Genomic DNA, 17,247 nt, shown 5'->3' with positions numbered 1-17,247 from the left:
ATCATCTTGCAGGGAAATTATAAAAAGCAGCTCTGGCAACCTTGGCCATGTCAGACTCATTTGCTGCAACCGACTGTGGAGGGCATACTTATAGCGATGACGACAGGCCTGAAATGACAAATGAGAATCTGACAGCCAACCGCTGTAACCCTGATCCAGATTTATAGATCACACAATGCTGGGTACACTGTGGCTTCTTGTACTACAAACATCTCCAACCGTGGAGCAGAGGCATCGTCAGTGCCATAGTGAGAAGGGTTGTTGATATGCAACACACGTCAGGAGAATCTATCTCCCAACGTACGTTGCATAGCAACTCCGCCGTTTCTCTGTTTCCTGTACTATTCTATTGAGACATGGTCAAGATATTGTAAGATTCATGACCATCTGATCTGACCCAGGGCCAACTAGCCATACAGCTTTTTGTCATAGCTTTTCTTAATATTTCCTTCTCATAATGCTTAATTTATACTCCGCCGCATGACAAAGCATAAATTCTAGTGATTTATAGCAGTGGTTCTCAACGTGGGGTCTCGGGACCCCCAGGGGTCCTTGAGGGGGCTCCAGGGGGTCCCCAGCAAAAAATGTGTTAATATAGCATCAAAATTGGTTTACTAACTTTTTGGGGGTATTTGTATGGATCGGCTATTTGAAAATAGCCCATCTACGAGTTCACAACACGTCACATCGCAACGCTTTGTGAGCTTGTAGATCTGTTTTTTTCAAAAATATCTTGAAAATAATTGAAACATTTGGAATATTTTTGAAGTATTTTAACAACAATTTTTTTTTGTTTTTAGATGGGGGTCTGCGGCCAATTATATATTAATTTGGGGGTCCTTGTCACGAAGAGGTTTGAGAAGTGACACGGCATACTGCATGGCTGTTTATCCAACAGACATATTTATCTAAAGGCTGGATGACTCACAATGTGGAACGACAATAATGCTGGTCGGCTACTAGTCACAAGAATTGTCCTGGAGAGGAGAAAGGGCAGGGTGGGCGTCGTCCGAACAATGGAAAGCAAGTGAGAGAGAGAGAGTCTTCTGTTCGTCAACATTGCTGAAGAGACACTTTCCTGTCACCCAACTGCATTGAATCGGCAGTGGTGGAAAGTAACTAAGTACATTTACTCAAGTACTGTACTCAAGTAAAATTCTGAGGTATTTTTTTTTACTTTACTGGAGTATTTCCAATTTTCTATACTTTTACTTCTACTCCACTACGTCTCAGAGGCAAATACTTTTACTCCACTACAAGTATTTGAAAACATTAGTTATTAGTTACTTTGTAGATTTGGATTATTTTTACAAAACCTACATGAACCACAGCTTAACGACACTTCAGCGCTTATTTGAAAATAGCCGATCTACAAGCTCACAACGTGTTGCGAAGCGATGCGTTGTGAACTTGTAGATCTTCTATTTTCTAAAAACTTTTAAACATTTTGAAAACCTCTGAAATGGGACATTCTGCGTAACGAGTACTTTTGCTTTTGGTACTTTAAGTACATCCATCACTGTGAATCGCTGGATTCAGTGTTAAGTGTTGCAGGCGGAAAAACCTTAAGGATACAGTAACAGTAAATATTACTGGATCTGTACAATGTTTAAATGGAAGAGAAGTGTTGGTAAATACACTACAGTATACAACCACTTAAGTATTTTTGTTGCTATGTTTAGGAAAATACAGTATGTATCTTTGCTGTCTTATCTCCATATTTCAACTAGTGTCACACAAAAGAATTGCCAGTTTCGAATTTGAATCCTGAAAAGTAAAAGTTATGGACAACATAATGACGTTTCCACCCGACAGCAACGACATCTAGGTTTACGAAATCAATAAAAACACACCAACTTAATAATCTAAATCACTTTATTAATTTAAGTTAGGTAGAGACACTAAACATCGGAACCACATTTGCTCCGCAATGGAGCAGTCTTCAGAAAATTACAAAAAGAGGCTTATGTCATATACTGTCAACAAATGGCAAAAATTAAGAGGTAGAGAATTTAGGCTCATCGCTGTGACTGAAGGAATGATGCCTACTGGAATGTAGCTGAAATTCAAAAGACTTCTTGTCTTCCCAAAAGGTATATAAAATATCAATACAACAAATATTATGGAGACAGTCATTTTGGGCTACTCGGATACTCACAAACAGTTTGACGTCTACATTTCACTGTAACTGGACACGGTGGACGATGGGTAGCAAAAGTGAAAGCATCACTTTGGAACAAATATGGTAAGCTAGTGTCTTAATACATTTTCTTCAACCATACATCAGACTGGGCCATCGGTTTGATGGGAGTTTCATCTCTTATGACTGGTTTACTGCCCATAACGTACTGTTGGTAAATTCTGAATTTACAAGAAAATAATAATAATAATAATAATAATAATAACAATAATAATAACAATAATAATGCTATATCCAAACATTGTGAGAACAAAGGTTTCTCTCAATATCAGTACAACCCTAATTGAGCTCAGGCCATTGATCCCTCCCACACAGACTTGGAACGAGGTTAGTCCATAGAGACCTAACGTAATTTAAAAGGACACTGTAGCATCCAACAAATCTTTATCTGGACTGCCCTGTGAAGACTCCCCGTCAGCCAAATATAGACTGCTAAATCCAACTGGAGCGCCGTTGACCATTTTATCAGCAACATCTAGGCTACAATGTTTGTAACAAAAACAAAACAAGACAAAAACAAACACACAAAAAGAAAAGAAAATTACATTAACGTAATGTTGTAAATTAAAAATTGTGTTTCTTCATCGCAATTTGATGACCTTTGCATCACAATTTGATGACCTTTGCAATCAGTGAGTACAAGCTACAATCAGAGCAGTGTAATTTTGCAAACTGTGTGGTTCCTTTTTGATTAAGGTCAAGCCTCTGGAGATACCGGGGTTGTTGTTGTGAAATGTTGTGTTGAGCCGTTTTTCTGCACAGAACAGGGTTGGCAGTGTAGAGGAGAGTCAGTAATTACAGTGCATGTCTACAAATAAAAACAACAAAAAAGTGACACAGATTTCTTTTCTTACTGTTCATACAGTAACATACTGTATATTTCCACAAAGACACTAGATAAGGCTGGTGACTACATTACGTAAATAGTTAATTACTGAATACCTTTTTTTTTCATATGATTTCAAAACTAGTGACACAGTATATAGATGTTGGTTTATTTAAACAAACCTTAGAAAATAAACATAGACGAAACAAAGTCAAATAAATCCTTTGTGTAGTACACAGCTTTCCTTGTTCCAGAGGAACAATATGGTAAACCATTGCACTTGCTCAATGCAAGTGCACCAGTCTAGATACAGTCTTTTTTTCCCTTCCGTCTTTCCCAATACACCTTCAGTGGTCGTATCCTCATGCTTGCAGTTTGATGTGCCCCCTTGTGTGTTGAAAACAGCACTCCCTAGATCCCGTTCTTGGCCTCATTGTTATTCATGGCCTCCTTCCGCTGAGCTAGGAAGGGGTACATACACTTATCAGCGCCCAGGAACCGGTACATGCACACAATGGCCTCGAAGGGCAGGATGCTGCGAAGACAAGAAAGAGAAGCAAATTAGGACCACAAGATTACTCGTACCGACTCTCTCATTTCTCCCCCTTGCACACTTTGGTTTGTTTGTTGTTTGTTTGCATCGATCGCCTGACCCAACACCATACTTCACACACATCCACTCAACTACACTACTACTGATTCTACAGACTTGAAAATAATTAAATGAGCAGACATAATTTGAACTGGAACACTTTCAAATTGATGCTGATAAATGGGGTTCTCTTTCCTGATTGGATGAAATTGGCAACACCTGAAAAGGTGTTTTCTGTTTACTAAAGAGCTGACTAACACTCCATAACAATGATTACTATCAGAATAAATAGAGCTTTTACTTTTTAACCAAACATATAACTTACAGCACCTTTAACTACAATATGGAGATTAAGACAGGTCCTATAGCTCACCTTTTCATGAAGTTGACCATATAGACGATGCGCGGTGTGCAGATCATAGGCTGGTCAGTGAGGATGGCCCTGATGGCCTGTTTCACACAGAACTCTGGCTTCAGGGGAGGGAGGAATGGCTCAATCTCTTTCCTGTAGACAGAACGTTTTCATAGGTTACTGACAGCTCTGCTAAGGATACACACACGTAGCTAGTGAAGCCAACATTATTTTCCTGTGTCATGTAAAGGCCCTTCAGCGGTATAGTCACATGGCTTTCATGTTTATTTTAATTCAAAGCGCATTTCTATGTGGAAGCCATAACAATGCAGAACAGAGGGGGGGGGGGGGGTACTTAGGGCTGTTAGTGTACTATATTCGCAGTCTGCACACAAATGAGACACATGCTGGGGTTATTTAAAAGATAGATTAAATGAGAGATTACACTGTGGAGCTGAAAATTGGGAACTGCTTTTCTGGCCCATGGACAGGGAGAGTATTTCATAGTGGGATTCTAAAAACAAAAGGGTCTGCCAACTGTTGATTTTAACCATGCCACAAAGGGCTATTACAGTGACAGAGGGGAGGGGAGTTAAGCCCAGGTGCACCTGTTTCAGAGGTTCTCTGCTGGGAAAGTAGCCCTCATTGTTTGGATGAAACACTCACCAAGGCAGTCAGGGGACCTTTTTAATATCCTATAACACAATCATTACCTTGATTGCTGTTTTGAAGTTCAGATGGTGTGTGTGTGTGTGTGTGTGTGTGTGTGTGTGTGTGTGTGTGTGTGTGTGCGTGTGCGTGTGCGTGTGCGTGTGCGTGTGCGCGTGTGCGTGTGTGTGTGTGTGTGTGTGTTTCACATGAATGAAAATTGGAATCGAGATGATAGCATGCCCTTCTCAGGTGCAAGGACACCTTTAACCGCTTATGCGCTATTTTATAGTTTCAAAACCTTTCACGAATAGCGGAAATAGCCACTCTACAAGCTCACAACGCGTTGAATTGTGTCACTGTGAGCTTGTACATTTCCTATATGTCGCTATTAAAGAAAGAAATTGAAACATTTTGACTAATGACATGCCCAAATTAGGGACACCAGTGATTAGAAAGAATAAAGCTCACCTTATTCTGCAGCCTTTGAACATGCCCGTGTCAACCAGGTAGGGGCACACTAGAGTCATGTTGATCCCGTCCTTTTCTGAGGCCTTCAGCTCATGGCTCAACGACTCGTGGAAGCCGATGGCACCAAACTTACTGGCGCAATAATCCTGGGGAGGAATAATGAGAGAACAGGTTAGCCCTGTAAAACTCTGCCCCGGCTTCGTCGCCTGCACCCTGGGACCAAGGTGAACATTATCAAACACGCCCTGGGGGCAACAGAGGTTTCTCCTTCCTGTTAATGACACGGCCACAAAACCCCCAGCAAGCCCGTCCCTCCGTTCTACGGTTTCATTAGCATTCTTCTCCCGTGCATCAGGAGACCGCTCAGGTTGGCGGTCATGTTTTGATGTGGTTTACCGTGGAAATAATCTTCTGACAAACAGCTTGGGCAAACACAGATGCACATTGCTAAACATGGGACGGATAAAGAGATTTGACTGCGCCCACATAACAGGCCTAGGCCCTGATGCCAGCTGTCCCCGCACCCCCCCCCCCCCCCACCCCTGAAATTAATGTGCAGCCCTGAAATCACATACAAGGCATTTCCAGGAAGCATAATAGGTCAACATAAATTGACTAGGCTTCAGTCCCTTTGAAGGGAGACCTATCGTTATGGATGAATGCTTGTACAACAAAAGCAAAACGTGCAGCTATAAAAACACAGGCAAATGGCCCAGTAGTCCCTATAGCCCATCTGAAAATGACACCATCCTCCGCGGACAAATGAACAGAACTCTAACATTCTCTAAATTATCAAAATAGAGCCTTCAAGGCGGTCTACCCATTTAGTTCTTTCAATAGTTACGGAGATAAATGACTGCACTTAAAAACATTTTAATATGCATTAAAATAACACAAAAAGAAAGTGAACTCTGGGAAGAGTTGAATAATATATTTAAAAAACAAACAAAAAAACTATAGGGAGGGAAACCAAAAACCTAGTCTATTGGATGTTGCTGGTGACCTGAATACTGAGTGAGCCTGACTTCGTTCACAAAGCGCCGATGAAGATGTCTCTGTCCCTCTGGGAGCTGTCAGCTCGTTCTGGCCCCGGGGCCCGGAGCCCAATAGGGGCCTCACACCCCCACTGCTGCGGATAGAGGACTCTATACGCTCATCTCTGGCCCTTAACCCATTAAGACCGGGAACGCATCTGTGTGTCATTTTTTGATTTCTTTGGCTATTCAAAAATAGCAGATCACCGAGTGCCGCGCTACGATCTTGTAGATCTGCTTTTTTTTTTTTTTTTTAATCGTGAAAATGAGTGCAAATCTTTGAATATATGTATATTTTTTAACTCAAATCTTTGCTTCTTGGGGTGCCTGGTACAAAACACTTTGAGGTGGGGGTCCGCGGCCAAGTATATATCATTTTGGGGGTCCTTGAGAACCACTGATATAGAAACATACGTTTTTCAAAAAGATGTAGGATTTAGAAGACATTTGTAGAATCCCCAAAAGCAAAGATTTGAGTTACAAATGTTTTGCTTTAAAATATATATATATTCAAAGATTTGCACACATTTTCACGATTAAAAAATCTGCAGATCTACAAGCTCATAGCGCTGCACTCGGTGCCACGCTATGAGCTTGTAGATCTTATAGATCTTGTAGATCTTATTTTCATCTAAAAAATTACACAGACGTGTTCCCGGTCTTAATGGGTTAATTTAACGGGTGGAGGGACAGCAAGAGAGTTGGTCTAACCTCCCCAGCGCAGTGTGCTAGCTGGCATTCTGAGGTCTTTTTTTTTTTTAGAAAGCCACTGGCCGGGACAGACGAAGGATGGATGTGTATGTATGTGTGGTTGTGCATTGGTACTAACCTCCACTCCAGCTGTGCTGAATAAGCCCAGAGAGCTGGCAACCGTCACAATGTGACCATGATTCCGCTCCAGCATCTTGGGGAGAAAAGCCTTGGTGGTCTGGGAGAAGGACAGAAGAAACAGAGGGAGAGGAGGGGGGAAAAAAGAGAGGAAGGTTAGTTGACTGGTAAAGCTCTGTCTGTGCCAAAGCCCTTTGATCCTCTCTCTCTCTCCGTCCCTTTCGCCATTTCTGTCTCTTTCTCCATGGTGATGTAGAGAGAGAGGGGGCCCTTGAATGAGAATTCATAACAGTCTTTTGAGAATCAAGCTAGCTACTGGAGGTGTACTTTGAACGTGGGGATAAAGTCAAGATTATTGTCACTTAAAAGTAGTCATATTTGGTGATCTTTACAGTAGGTGGGAATTGTAGTCATTATTCACTGACAAATTTGTGCATGCGCACATTTGTGTGTATGTATTCTCTGCTGTGTAGAGTGCCGGCTTTTTTTTCCCACACAGATCTGGTACCCGATGTTGGGCCTGAGTCTAAAGAGTTGTTGACAGCACCAATCGTAGGCTTCCGTTCACTCAACACTTTCCCACAATGCAATTCAGCCCCATGTCTACCCACACGGCCATGTGTCCTGCCCCGGGAAGCGGTCAATAGAACAATCCATTCACTTAATATGACAAAAAAAAAAGGAGATGAAAGTGTTTTGTCGTTTTGCCACGTGAGAGCCTAAGTGGTTCCACTGGCTGACCCAATGAGAGGTTTTAGTGAGGTGGTGAGAAGAGCAACACTGGGGAGGAGATGTTGGGGTTACAGTTTACTAACTTGGAGATCCATTCCTCATTTGGCCTATAGGCTGCTGACTTTGGAGTTACATGTGCACAGCATGGGCCAATCAGCAGGTGTGACGTGTGACAGCAATTATAGGAACTGACCAATCACTCTTCCCCCTAGGAGGTCTACAAACAACCAGCAGGCCTTTTGTTGTAGCAGTGCTAATTCTATTACTACATTCAGGTGTGTTATGGTGAGGGGCATAGTATCACAGTAACAGACATATACTTATGTGTATAAAGAGAGAGAAAGGGAGAGAACGAGAGGGAGGGAGAGATTAAGAGAGGGAGGGAGAGAGAGATAAAACAAATCCAATTCATTTGTAAATCAATCTATGTTTGATGATACAGTTACTGTTTGTAGTGGCTGGTATGTTAGCATGGTCAGAGTGGGTCTGAAAAGAGGATGATTTAATCTCCTTTCTAAACTTTTCCTGGAGGGAAGTACAGTGCATGGTACCAGGTAGTACAGCTATGTAACCACTGGCAGAGGAGGAATGCCTCATTAAAACAGCAAAACTCTGTCAGACATATTAACATCCAGTGTCATCTGTACAACGTTTGAACTGATAGTACTGATCGTATTTGACAACCGCCGCAGTTCAGAGATCTCTTACTCCCCATTGTTATGCTAGGAAAATGCAACTGTAAGCATTAAATCAAATCCAGGCCAAAATCCTTTATGAAGCAGGAAGGGCTGGTTTTAAGAAGCTGGCATGGGAGACCTTTGCAGTTTAGAGTTCATTCTGTAGCCAGGTATAACTGATCTGACTCTGCTCCAAACATGTGCACTTTTCCAGGACATTAAATCTGAAATTGCTACAATATACAACTCTTCGAGTGATGGGGGCCCTAATAGAGGGGGAGAAGGAATATGAGGCCTGAACAATCGCTGAGAAAGGCCTCTGTGTGCCAGGATGACAGTGGGTGAGGGAGGGTTGCGTGCAAATGAAGCATTAGCTCAAGATATGCCCGTACCTGGCTGGAGCCAAAGCTTCCCAGCCCTACTCCCACTGCACCCATCTGAGAGGAGGGAATGACTTGGTCTGGCACAATGCACCAAGACCAAGCCTGAATGGGAGATACAGTAAACGGGGACATTTTTGCTGAACCGTATGAAAATAACGAACTAGGAAGCAAAGAGGGCAGACAATGGGCTAAACGTGACTGTCTGACCATTCTCTCTCTTGCCCCATGATGTCCTGCCTCTCATGGCATGTGGCTGTGACCTCCGCTGACCTCTTAGACACGAAATGTGTGAAAGCAAACAGGAGCTCGTGTCTTACATCAGAGCCGCCGTAATTGGGTCTCAACGCTCCCTGTTCCGCTAAATTACCCGTCGACACAGCCGGGCCTCCTTTGCCCATGTGGGGGTGCTCTGCCCGCGGCGCCCCCTAATTGGTTTGTTGTCCCCAGGATCAGTAGAGCCACACAAAGCTTCTTGCAGCTGGGGTGTCAGGCTACATTAGTGCTAGCATCTGACCAACAGGAATATGAGCAAAATATTGGCCTTTGCTTAGGACCAGATGGCCATTTAATTGGGCTGACCTCTCCCCTGATGAGTGTTAGAATGGTTAATGCTACGGTGACCACTGATTACAGTGGCCAGTCAGCCTGTAAAAAGGAAACCTGCGCTCCTACGGCAGTCCCACCACCAACCCACGCTTATAGCGATGGGGGCAGGGTCCAATTTGTCTGGAAATCAACCGCATCAACAAGCCAGGCTGGTCTCTTTTTCCCAGAACCCAGTTTGTTCCCCAGACACATTAAGCAGGTACATGGAAAGGGAGAGGCCTAACATGGGAATAGCCCCGCTGGCTCCAGTGAGGGGTACAGGTGCACAGAGCTCGAGGAGGGGGCCATATAAAACCAGTCAAGTAGGACCCTTCTGCCTGGCTGGTTCCTTTCTCTGGCTACAGCAGGAATGCTGCCCGCGGAACTTGGCTCCTGTCGCCTGGCATCTCGTCAAGCTGATCCACAGACAAGAAACCAATTGTCAGATAAGTGGGTCAGGCAGCAGCTCGCCATTACCCTCCTCGCCTTGCCTGTGGATGGGACAGAACTGCCTTCCTTTCTCTTTTCCTTCCTCTCCCTTCTTTTGCTGCTGCGTCACTCGCCGCAGGACTCTGTGCCGCTACGTCAACGACAAGAGAGCAGAAAGATTCCACGAGATGGTGGGATCACTGCTTGTTGTTCACAAACACCTGTTGAGTCAATCGTTGGAAAAACAACGGAAACCTTCCCAGCACAACTCCCCATCCCTTGTATGAGTAAAACGTCAGGCTCTTCCAGTACCACCACTCTGCAGCTGGACTTATCAAAGCAGCATCGAGCCAATTACAAATGATGACCCCCTGCCTCATAAAACCTGAAGGAAGTCAGGCGCTGAGTCAGTGCTCTCTGTGTGTGTGTGTGTGTGTGTGTGTGTGTGTGTGTGTGTGTGTGTGTGTGTGTGTGTGTGTGTGTGTGTGTGTGTGTGTGCGTGTGCGTGTGCGTGTGGCAGAGCCGGATGAACAGTGTTGGCCTCCGTGACTCTCATGCAGCTGCACTCGCTGACTCCAAATCAGTTTGAGGGCGAGTCAGAGGGGCCCGTGGAAGGAGGCGAGGAACGGTGTGCGGTCTGAGCCCGGCTGGCCTGGCACACACACACACACACACACACACACACACACACACACACACACACACACACACACACACACACACACACACACACACACACACACACACACACACACTCTTTCTCTCTCTCTGTCTCTGTCTCTCTCTCTAAGATAACCACCCACTTCCTGCTCATGCCTCCAACCCGGCCCCATTCCCACCGTACTATCCAACAAAATTAAAAAACTTGCACACAAAATGAAAAGAGAAAGCACTTTCTCTATTCCATCTGGCACCCTGGCTATACCCTGCCCTGTTGCCACACACAGCAGCACATTGTCGATGGAGGAGAGAGCAGTGAACCTGCTGTCATGTTGCTCTGGAGAATCTGGGTGGTTGTAGGTGGTGGGTGGGAAATTGCAATAATGAGGCCAAGATTTTTTCAGGAGGTGAAGACATGTAAAGTGTCATTGAGTACTTTGAAAAGTCTGATGTATTATTATTATTATTGTTATAATTATTGTTATTATTATTATGACTATTATTATTATTAGAGCTGTGGTATGTTGCTTAGCTGGAAATGTTTCCCTAAGAAGCCCTAGATATTGTGGACCCACAGGATATTTTTGTATGCTAGGCAAGCCAAATAAGGTGGATCACACAAGGATGATGTGCCACAGCCTGTTTACATCCGTCATTAACACATTAAAGTAATAGGGAGATGACAAGCTATAAAAACAGAGCTTGAAATAAGGTAGAAAGCAATACTCAATGCCTCTGTAAATCAAAGTGATGGACAATAACTGGTCCACTTTCAAACGTAATCCCCTAATTGGGCAAATAGTCCTTGGGAAGTTAAAATAAAAATAAAATAAATAAATGAAACTCTGTAATACGCTTTCAGTGCCAGCATGCAATAACAAAGCCTTGTGCCTCTATTAACTGGGTTCAAGATCCACTACAGACATTGTATGACCATGCTCTATCTAATGGGGGCATTTGTTGGGTGAGTCATGAGCCACAAGTAGTGCATTTTAAAAAGCTGCTGCACAACCAAAACAAAAGCTTTGTGCAATGTGCCACCTGCATAGTAGAGAGCAACTGTACCATGTGTTTGTGTAAGGGAGGAAAGCGAACAGGTCCCTCTTAGTTAAGCTCCATTCATCCAGCTTGTGTCTTTAATGAACCACATCCTCCATTCTGGCTGTCGCCATTCATTAGGCCATGCTTTCATCAGGCCCACCCCTTAAAGAAACCACGCTCTCCATAGAACAACAGAGAACACAGCCGTGGAACCCCTAATGAGAATCCCAACTCATCCAACCACTGGATCCTGACTTCACATGTTGGATCTAAATGGATGAAGTGCATGGTGGCCAGCAGAGAAGCGCATGACTGGTTGAATGGAGCATCCACCAAGGGTGTTAATACATAACCAACGCAACACATTTGTGCTTGATTAAGCTGAGCTGCAAATCACTGAGGCTATTCTATTCCCAGTATCGCTAAGAATAGTCTGTGCATAATTGTAGTCCCAGATTTTATGAAGATGGCATTTCTGTTTCCTCTTCCGGGTCATTTTCCCATAGCTTTGTTTGATTGGCTCGGCAGCAGGTTTGAACTGGAAACACATATGACACCTTCACATGTGTTCCCAGTTCGAATCGGCTGTTAAGCCAATCATACGAATCTATGAGAAAATGAACTGGACCAGGAAACAGGCATGTCACCTTCGGGAAACCTGGGACTATGGTTATGCACAGAGCGCAAAAAGTACAACTCTGAGCCAAAACTGTGAACACTATCCACTTCACTCAACAATGATAAACCCGCAGTCACAGATTAAATAGTCAGTTAAAGAGCCTGCAAACAAGCTAATCACAGATTCTCAGGCGTTACGAACGACTCCACAGCAGGTCTCTAAACAAATTAGTGCACCATCAACACACAGTCACTCCACAGGGGTGGTCCTTGTAGCCAAGCAATGCAATCACCTCTCAATACTGATTTGCTTAATGATTGGAGAGGGAGGTGGGAGATGCCCCCAATACACACACTCACACACCCCATCCACCCCCACCCCTATCAACAAGGATGTGCTTCTCAATGGGCTTCTAATTGCCCCGGCTGGGTACTTTGTCTGTCTGTCCTCTCAACACACACACACACACACACACACACACACACACACACACACACACACACACACACACACACACACACACACACACACACACACACACACACACACACACACACACACACACTTCAACACCACAGCTTGTACTTATCTAAAGATCTACATATTTTCTCCATCAAGCACACCTAGTCACTTGACTTCATCCATACTAGCGGGCCAGGAAGATGAAGCCAAATGGAGTTATATCACACAGTAAAAGCCGAACGTTGCCTGTGCCAGCAAGCAAACGAAGCTGTCGTATGCGAGTCAGTGTCAGACCTCTCTGTCCGCATCACGGAAGGGAGATTTGTACGAGTGCAGCTCTGCACAGCAGAGGAGGGCTGACATACCAGGGGGATCACTGCTGATGCAGGCTGCCAAACAGCTGCCTCTCTGCCGACTTCAAACCCAACCCAGTGACTGCCTCTGACAGAACAAAACTAACTCCATCTGAAGTCTTAAAAGATGCAAGGGGCTGCTGTTTTCGGCCAGAGTCACCCCTGACAAAAGCGTGTGTGTGTACACAAAACACGTACAAATACGCGGCGTGTGGTGTGCACGCGTACACGTACAGAGATTACACACAAACGCAAAGTGAGTTGGCCCTGCACTCTGTGTTTGGCACACAGGGGGATAGGATTATGAATAGGCATGCAAGACACAGTGGAAACATTCCTGTGAACCTGGCACCACTCGAACACACTTGATAACATTGTGCTCATGGAAACCGAAGCAGATGTCTTATGGGACTGATGTTATCATAATGGAAATAATAACAATATCCACATACTACTCACAGAAGGGATGAAGGTCAAGTAGCTGCAAACAACAGCACAACTGGATGCTTTTCTCACCTATTCCAGTGCTGTTTCCAGCTATTCCACTACGTCAGGGGTTCTCAAACTTTTTTAATTTCAAGGACCCCCTTACAGGTCTGTAACTCTGGGAGCGAGTTACAGACCTGTAAGGGTCCATTTGGTTCCTGACTATCCATCATTTAGCTGGGGACCTCCTGGAACCCCCTCAAGAGCCCCATCTTGAGAACCACAGCACTAAAAGATATACACAATTGAAGGTGTTGATGAAGATGCAACTCACCCAGAAGTGTGCGTGGCAGTTGACCACCATGGTGCGTTCAATCAGCTCGTCGGGGCACTCTAGCAGGTGGTGGCCCGAGACGACACCGGCGTTGTTTATCAACATGTCCACTTCTCCCACCTCGCGACGCACCTTTAAGGCCGTGGAGTACACGCTCTCACGCTTGCCCACGTCGCACACATAGGTGTACACCTGGGGCTGGAAAGGAGGCACCTCCTCTACCCCGCCAACTGGTCCTAAATAGATGGAGGCAAATTCGAATGTCAATGGAAAAAGTCATAATATCACTGGAATTACAAATTATGATAATACATGAAAAATAACTTGTAGCCTCATTTTAAAGTTTGTGTTATGCAATAATATGAATTGGATAATTGAATAGCCTGGGTGATCTTGCTTACACAGTTGTTACAGCTCTTTATAATGATATATTGCTCTATTATTAAGGAGCAGTGCCATAATTGTGCAGCTGGTGTACTAGGCTATTCAGTCAACTATGTACACCACTTATGAAATTAATGAGGCAGAACACAGAAACAAGTAAATAGAGTTAAGAGGGCAGGTCTTGAGTGAGTGTGCGACTGTGCAAGATGGACATGATGGGAAGCATAGCAAAAATCCTGTCTTATTAAAATCCTAATAATTATGACATTCTGAATATAAAAATCGAACATGGTTTCATAGCTTGCAGTGGTTCTCAACCTGTGGGTCGGGGTCCCCACATGATTTTGGAGGCAGATGACAGTGAAGTGAGAATTTAAAGACCTTTTTTAATACCTCAAAAAAGAAAAGAAAAAGACCCCATACTGCACCAAAAAAGTATTCAACAAACAAACTATAGGCTACTATTAAAAAAATGGTCAAACATTGGCCAAATTGTCAAATAACATAAGAAAGAGGCAAAAATTGTGTATTTATCTGTGGATAAAAACAACTCCTACATTCCAAGTGCTTATGCAGTTCAAATATGATTATTTTGGGGGTTCACAGCCTGAGAAGGTTGAGAACCAGTGGGTTAATGTGTAGCAGAGTGGCTCACTCCTAAAAAGTCTTAATATCGCCCCCAGATTATAGAGAATTCCCTTTAGTTAAGACGTTGGCTTTCCACGCGGGAGACCCGAGTTCGAATCCCGGGCGTTACAAATGCATAATAACGGGTCGTCGGACTTACCATCTTTGGGTACTACGGGGTTGTCCAGTTCATCGCGGTAGATCTGCCGGACCATCTCCGCGGTCTCCTCGTTGCTCTGGCTGTTGATGTCCCACAGCACCAGCACGGCTCGCCTCCGCGCGAACTCCTTGGCGAAGAGCCGTCCCAGGCCGCTGCCGGCGCCGGTGATCACACACACCTGTCCGGCCACGCTCTTCTCCTTGGGCCAAATGATCCACTTGGCCCCGGCCGTCAGGATGGCCCAGAACACCTTCAGCAGCACCACGCAGAACTCCGCCAGGATGATCATGGCGTTGGACAGGGTGTTGAGGCAGGGGTGAAGCATAAAAAAAATTTAAATAAAAAAAATATGAAGAATTAAGAAAGGAAAAAAAAAAATGAAAGAAAATTGCGCACCGAGCGTTTTTTTGCGCGTTCGGTTTTGGAGATGGAGATGGAGCGACGGTGCTGTGCAATAAATCTATCTAATTACTGACAACACTGTCGTAAAACGTTATAAATCTATTATAGAGGATCGCACCGAAGTCAACGCTCGACCTTCACACAGCCGAAGAAAAAAAATATATTAGGTGAAGAAAAAAATTAAATCAGTTTTGAAGGTAAGATTATTCTCAGTCAAGAAGAGTCCAGCTGTTATACTGTTACTATACTGCTGCTTCTTTCAACTGTCAGATGTGCTTCCTCTGCTGCTCTGCCACTCATCTAGAGCGCTTTTTATGCACTCAGTGGTAGACCCTGGACCCAATGGGGCTGAGTAGTGTTGCCAGATTGAGTGAGAGAAACAAGCAGGTCTCGGAAAACAAGCCCAAAAGAAGCAACTTAGGCGGTAACCGGATGACTCGCCCCAAACACGCTTGCCCCCATTTTTCCCCCGCGGACCAGCGGTTCTTGTATTCTTGTATTTGTTTGACTGAGGATAAGGTTAGAAATTAGTTTAGGGTAACCTTTTACTGAGGTTACGTATAGGAATAAGGTAAGGTTTAGGCATAGTTTACTGAGGTTATGTTCAGGAAGGTGAATACCGCCGGATTTGCCCCGGGCGACTGTGTTTTGGGGCGAGCGTTTTGGTATTCCAGACCAATACATATTAATTTGGGGATCCTTGACTTGAAAAGGTTTGAGAAACACTGGTTTAGACAACAATGGGAAACAAGCCCAATAAGCAACTAAACAAGCCCCCCAAAAAAACGCAACCCACAACTAACCAATATTTCCAGTTTCATAATATGCAACTTTACATAAAAACAAGCCCAAAGTCGCTTATAATAAGCAAACATGGCAACACTGCATGTTGAGCGCCTGTCACAATGAAGCGGCAGGTTCACAGACTACACATGATGCGAGACTCAGACGCTGTGATGCAGAGAAAGGGAGGGTTTTTTACACAACAATTACCATTTTCATTTCCATTTCCTAAAGCAATAGGTTAGGGGAAACAACACAAGGCTAGAATACACTTCGAGGTGTTATATGTTTAGTTGGGGGGGGGGGGGGGGGTAGCTGGATGATGTGCTACTCATTTCTTTGGGCAAAAGAAAATAGCCTACAATATACACTTAACAAAACAATACACTTTACAAAAAAATACACTTTACAAGATTGGGCTACTAAAAGCCTATGCATAAGACAATTGATCGTTTTAAGACACAGAATGACAAATTATTAGTGGAATCGTATTTCTGCAATTTTGAGTTTTAAGCGCTACCTGATGTTTAAAAAACAATTTATGTCTCAAAAACATCAAGATGAAAATGAAACCTCATATGATGTAACATAAACATATAGGCCTACACCCGTGCTTCTCGGACAGACTTACGTTTGTATTTGTTTTGTCTTCTAAGTTTGTCATGTAAAAAAGAAAGTAAAACAATAAATAAAGTCCGAACTGAAAGGTAAGTAGGCTTGAATTAGAGTTTTGTAAATCATTCATTTGGGGAATGATCTGTTTCCATGGGTGGACATTAACCAATAAAGACACATATTAATTTCTAAATGATGTTGTATGATGCTTTAAATAAGTTTAAATAAACTTGACTAATACAAATTAATGGACCCACCACATGACTCAATCATACTGTGTGTGTGTGTGTGTGTGTGTGTGTGTGTGTGTGTGTGTGTGTGTGTGTGTGTGTGTGTGTGTGTGTGTGTGTGTGTGTGTGTGTGTGTGTGTGTGTGTGTGTGTGTGTGTGTGTGTGTGTGTGTGTGTGTGTGCGTGTGTGTGCGTGTGTGCCTGCGTGGCTGCGTGCATGCATGTGCATGTGCGTGTGCGTGCGTGCGTGCGTGTGTGTGTGTGTGTACGTGTGTGTGTGTGTGTGCTCCACATAATCAGACAGCTGTATTATTTTCATAATGCAATACTGCATTTGGATGCTAGTGCCGCCTGAAATAGCCAGGGTTGATTTTCCTGTGTAATGGAATGAATGG

At 43.9% G+C, this 17,247-nt stretch overlaps 1 protein-coding gene across 1 annotated transcript; it reads right to left on the bottom strand.

Moving 5' to 3' along the window:
* Positions 1-1,863: 1,863 nt before the first annotated feature.
* Positions 1,864-15,495, bottom strand: rdh10a (retinol dehydrogenase 10a). The gene is made up of 6 exons (XM_080417236.1): positions 14,824-15,495; positions 13,653-13,888; positions 6,953-7,051; positions 5,090-5,235; positions 3,992-4,123; positions 1,864-3,561 (listed from the first exon to the last, which is right to left on the bottom strand). The coding sequence occupies exons 1-6, from the start codon at positions 15,146-15,148 to the stop codon at positions 3,438-3,440; spliced, it is 1,062 nt and encodes a 353-aa protein (XP_080273362.1). The 5' UTR covers positions 15,149-15,495; the 3' UTR covers positions 1,864-3,437.
* Positions 15,496-17,247: the final 1,752 nt, after the last annotated feature.

This window comes from Gymnoscopelus braueri (genome assembly GCF_963280865.1).
Source record: "Gymnoscopelus braueri genome assembly, chromosome: 21".
Taxonomy (NCBI): domain Eukaryota; kingdom Metazoa; phylum Chordata; class Actinopteri; order Myctophiformes; family Myctophidae; genus Gymnoscopelus; species Gymnoscopelus braueri.
The sequence above is the reverse complement of the archived record's forward strand: the minus strand, read 5'-3'. Positions and strand labels throughout refer to the sequence as shown.

Excerpts from the sequence above, each read along its gene's own strand:
- rdh10a (XM_080417236.1), bottom strand. The coding sequence starts at position 15,148 with ATGCTTCACCCCTGCCTCAACACCCTGTCCAACGCCATGATCATCCTG. Across the intron at positions 7,052-13,652 it reads ACTGCCACGCACACTTCTGG|ACCACCAAGGCTTTTCTCCC; the intron begins GTGAGTTGCATC and ends TCCTTCTCCCAG. Across the intron at positions 3,562-3,991 it reads ATGGTCAACTTCATGAAAAG|CATCCTGCCCTTCGAGGCCA; the intron begins GTGAGCTATAGG and ends TTGTCTTCGCAG.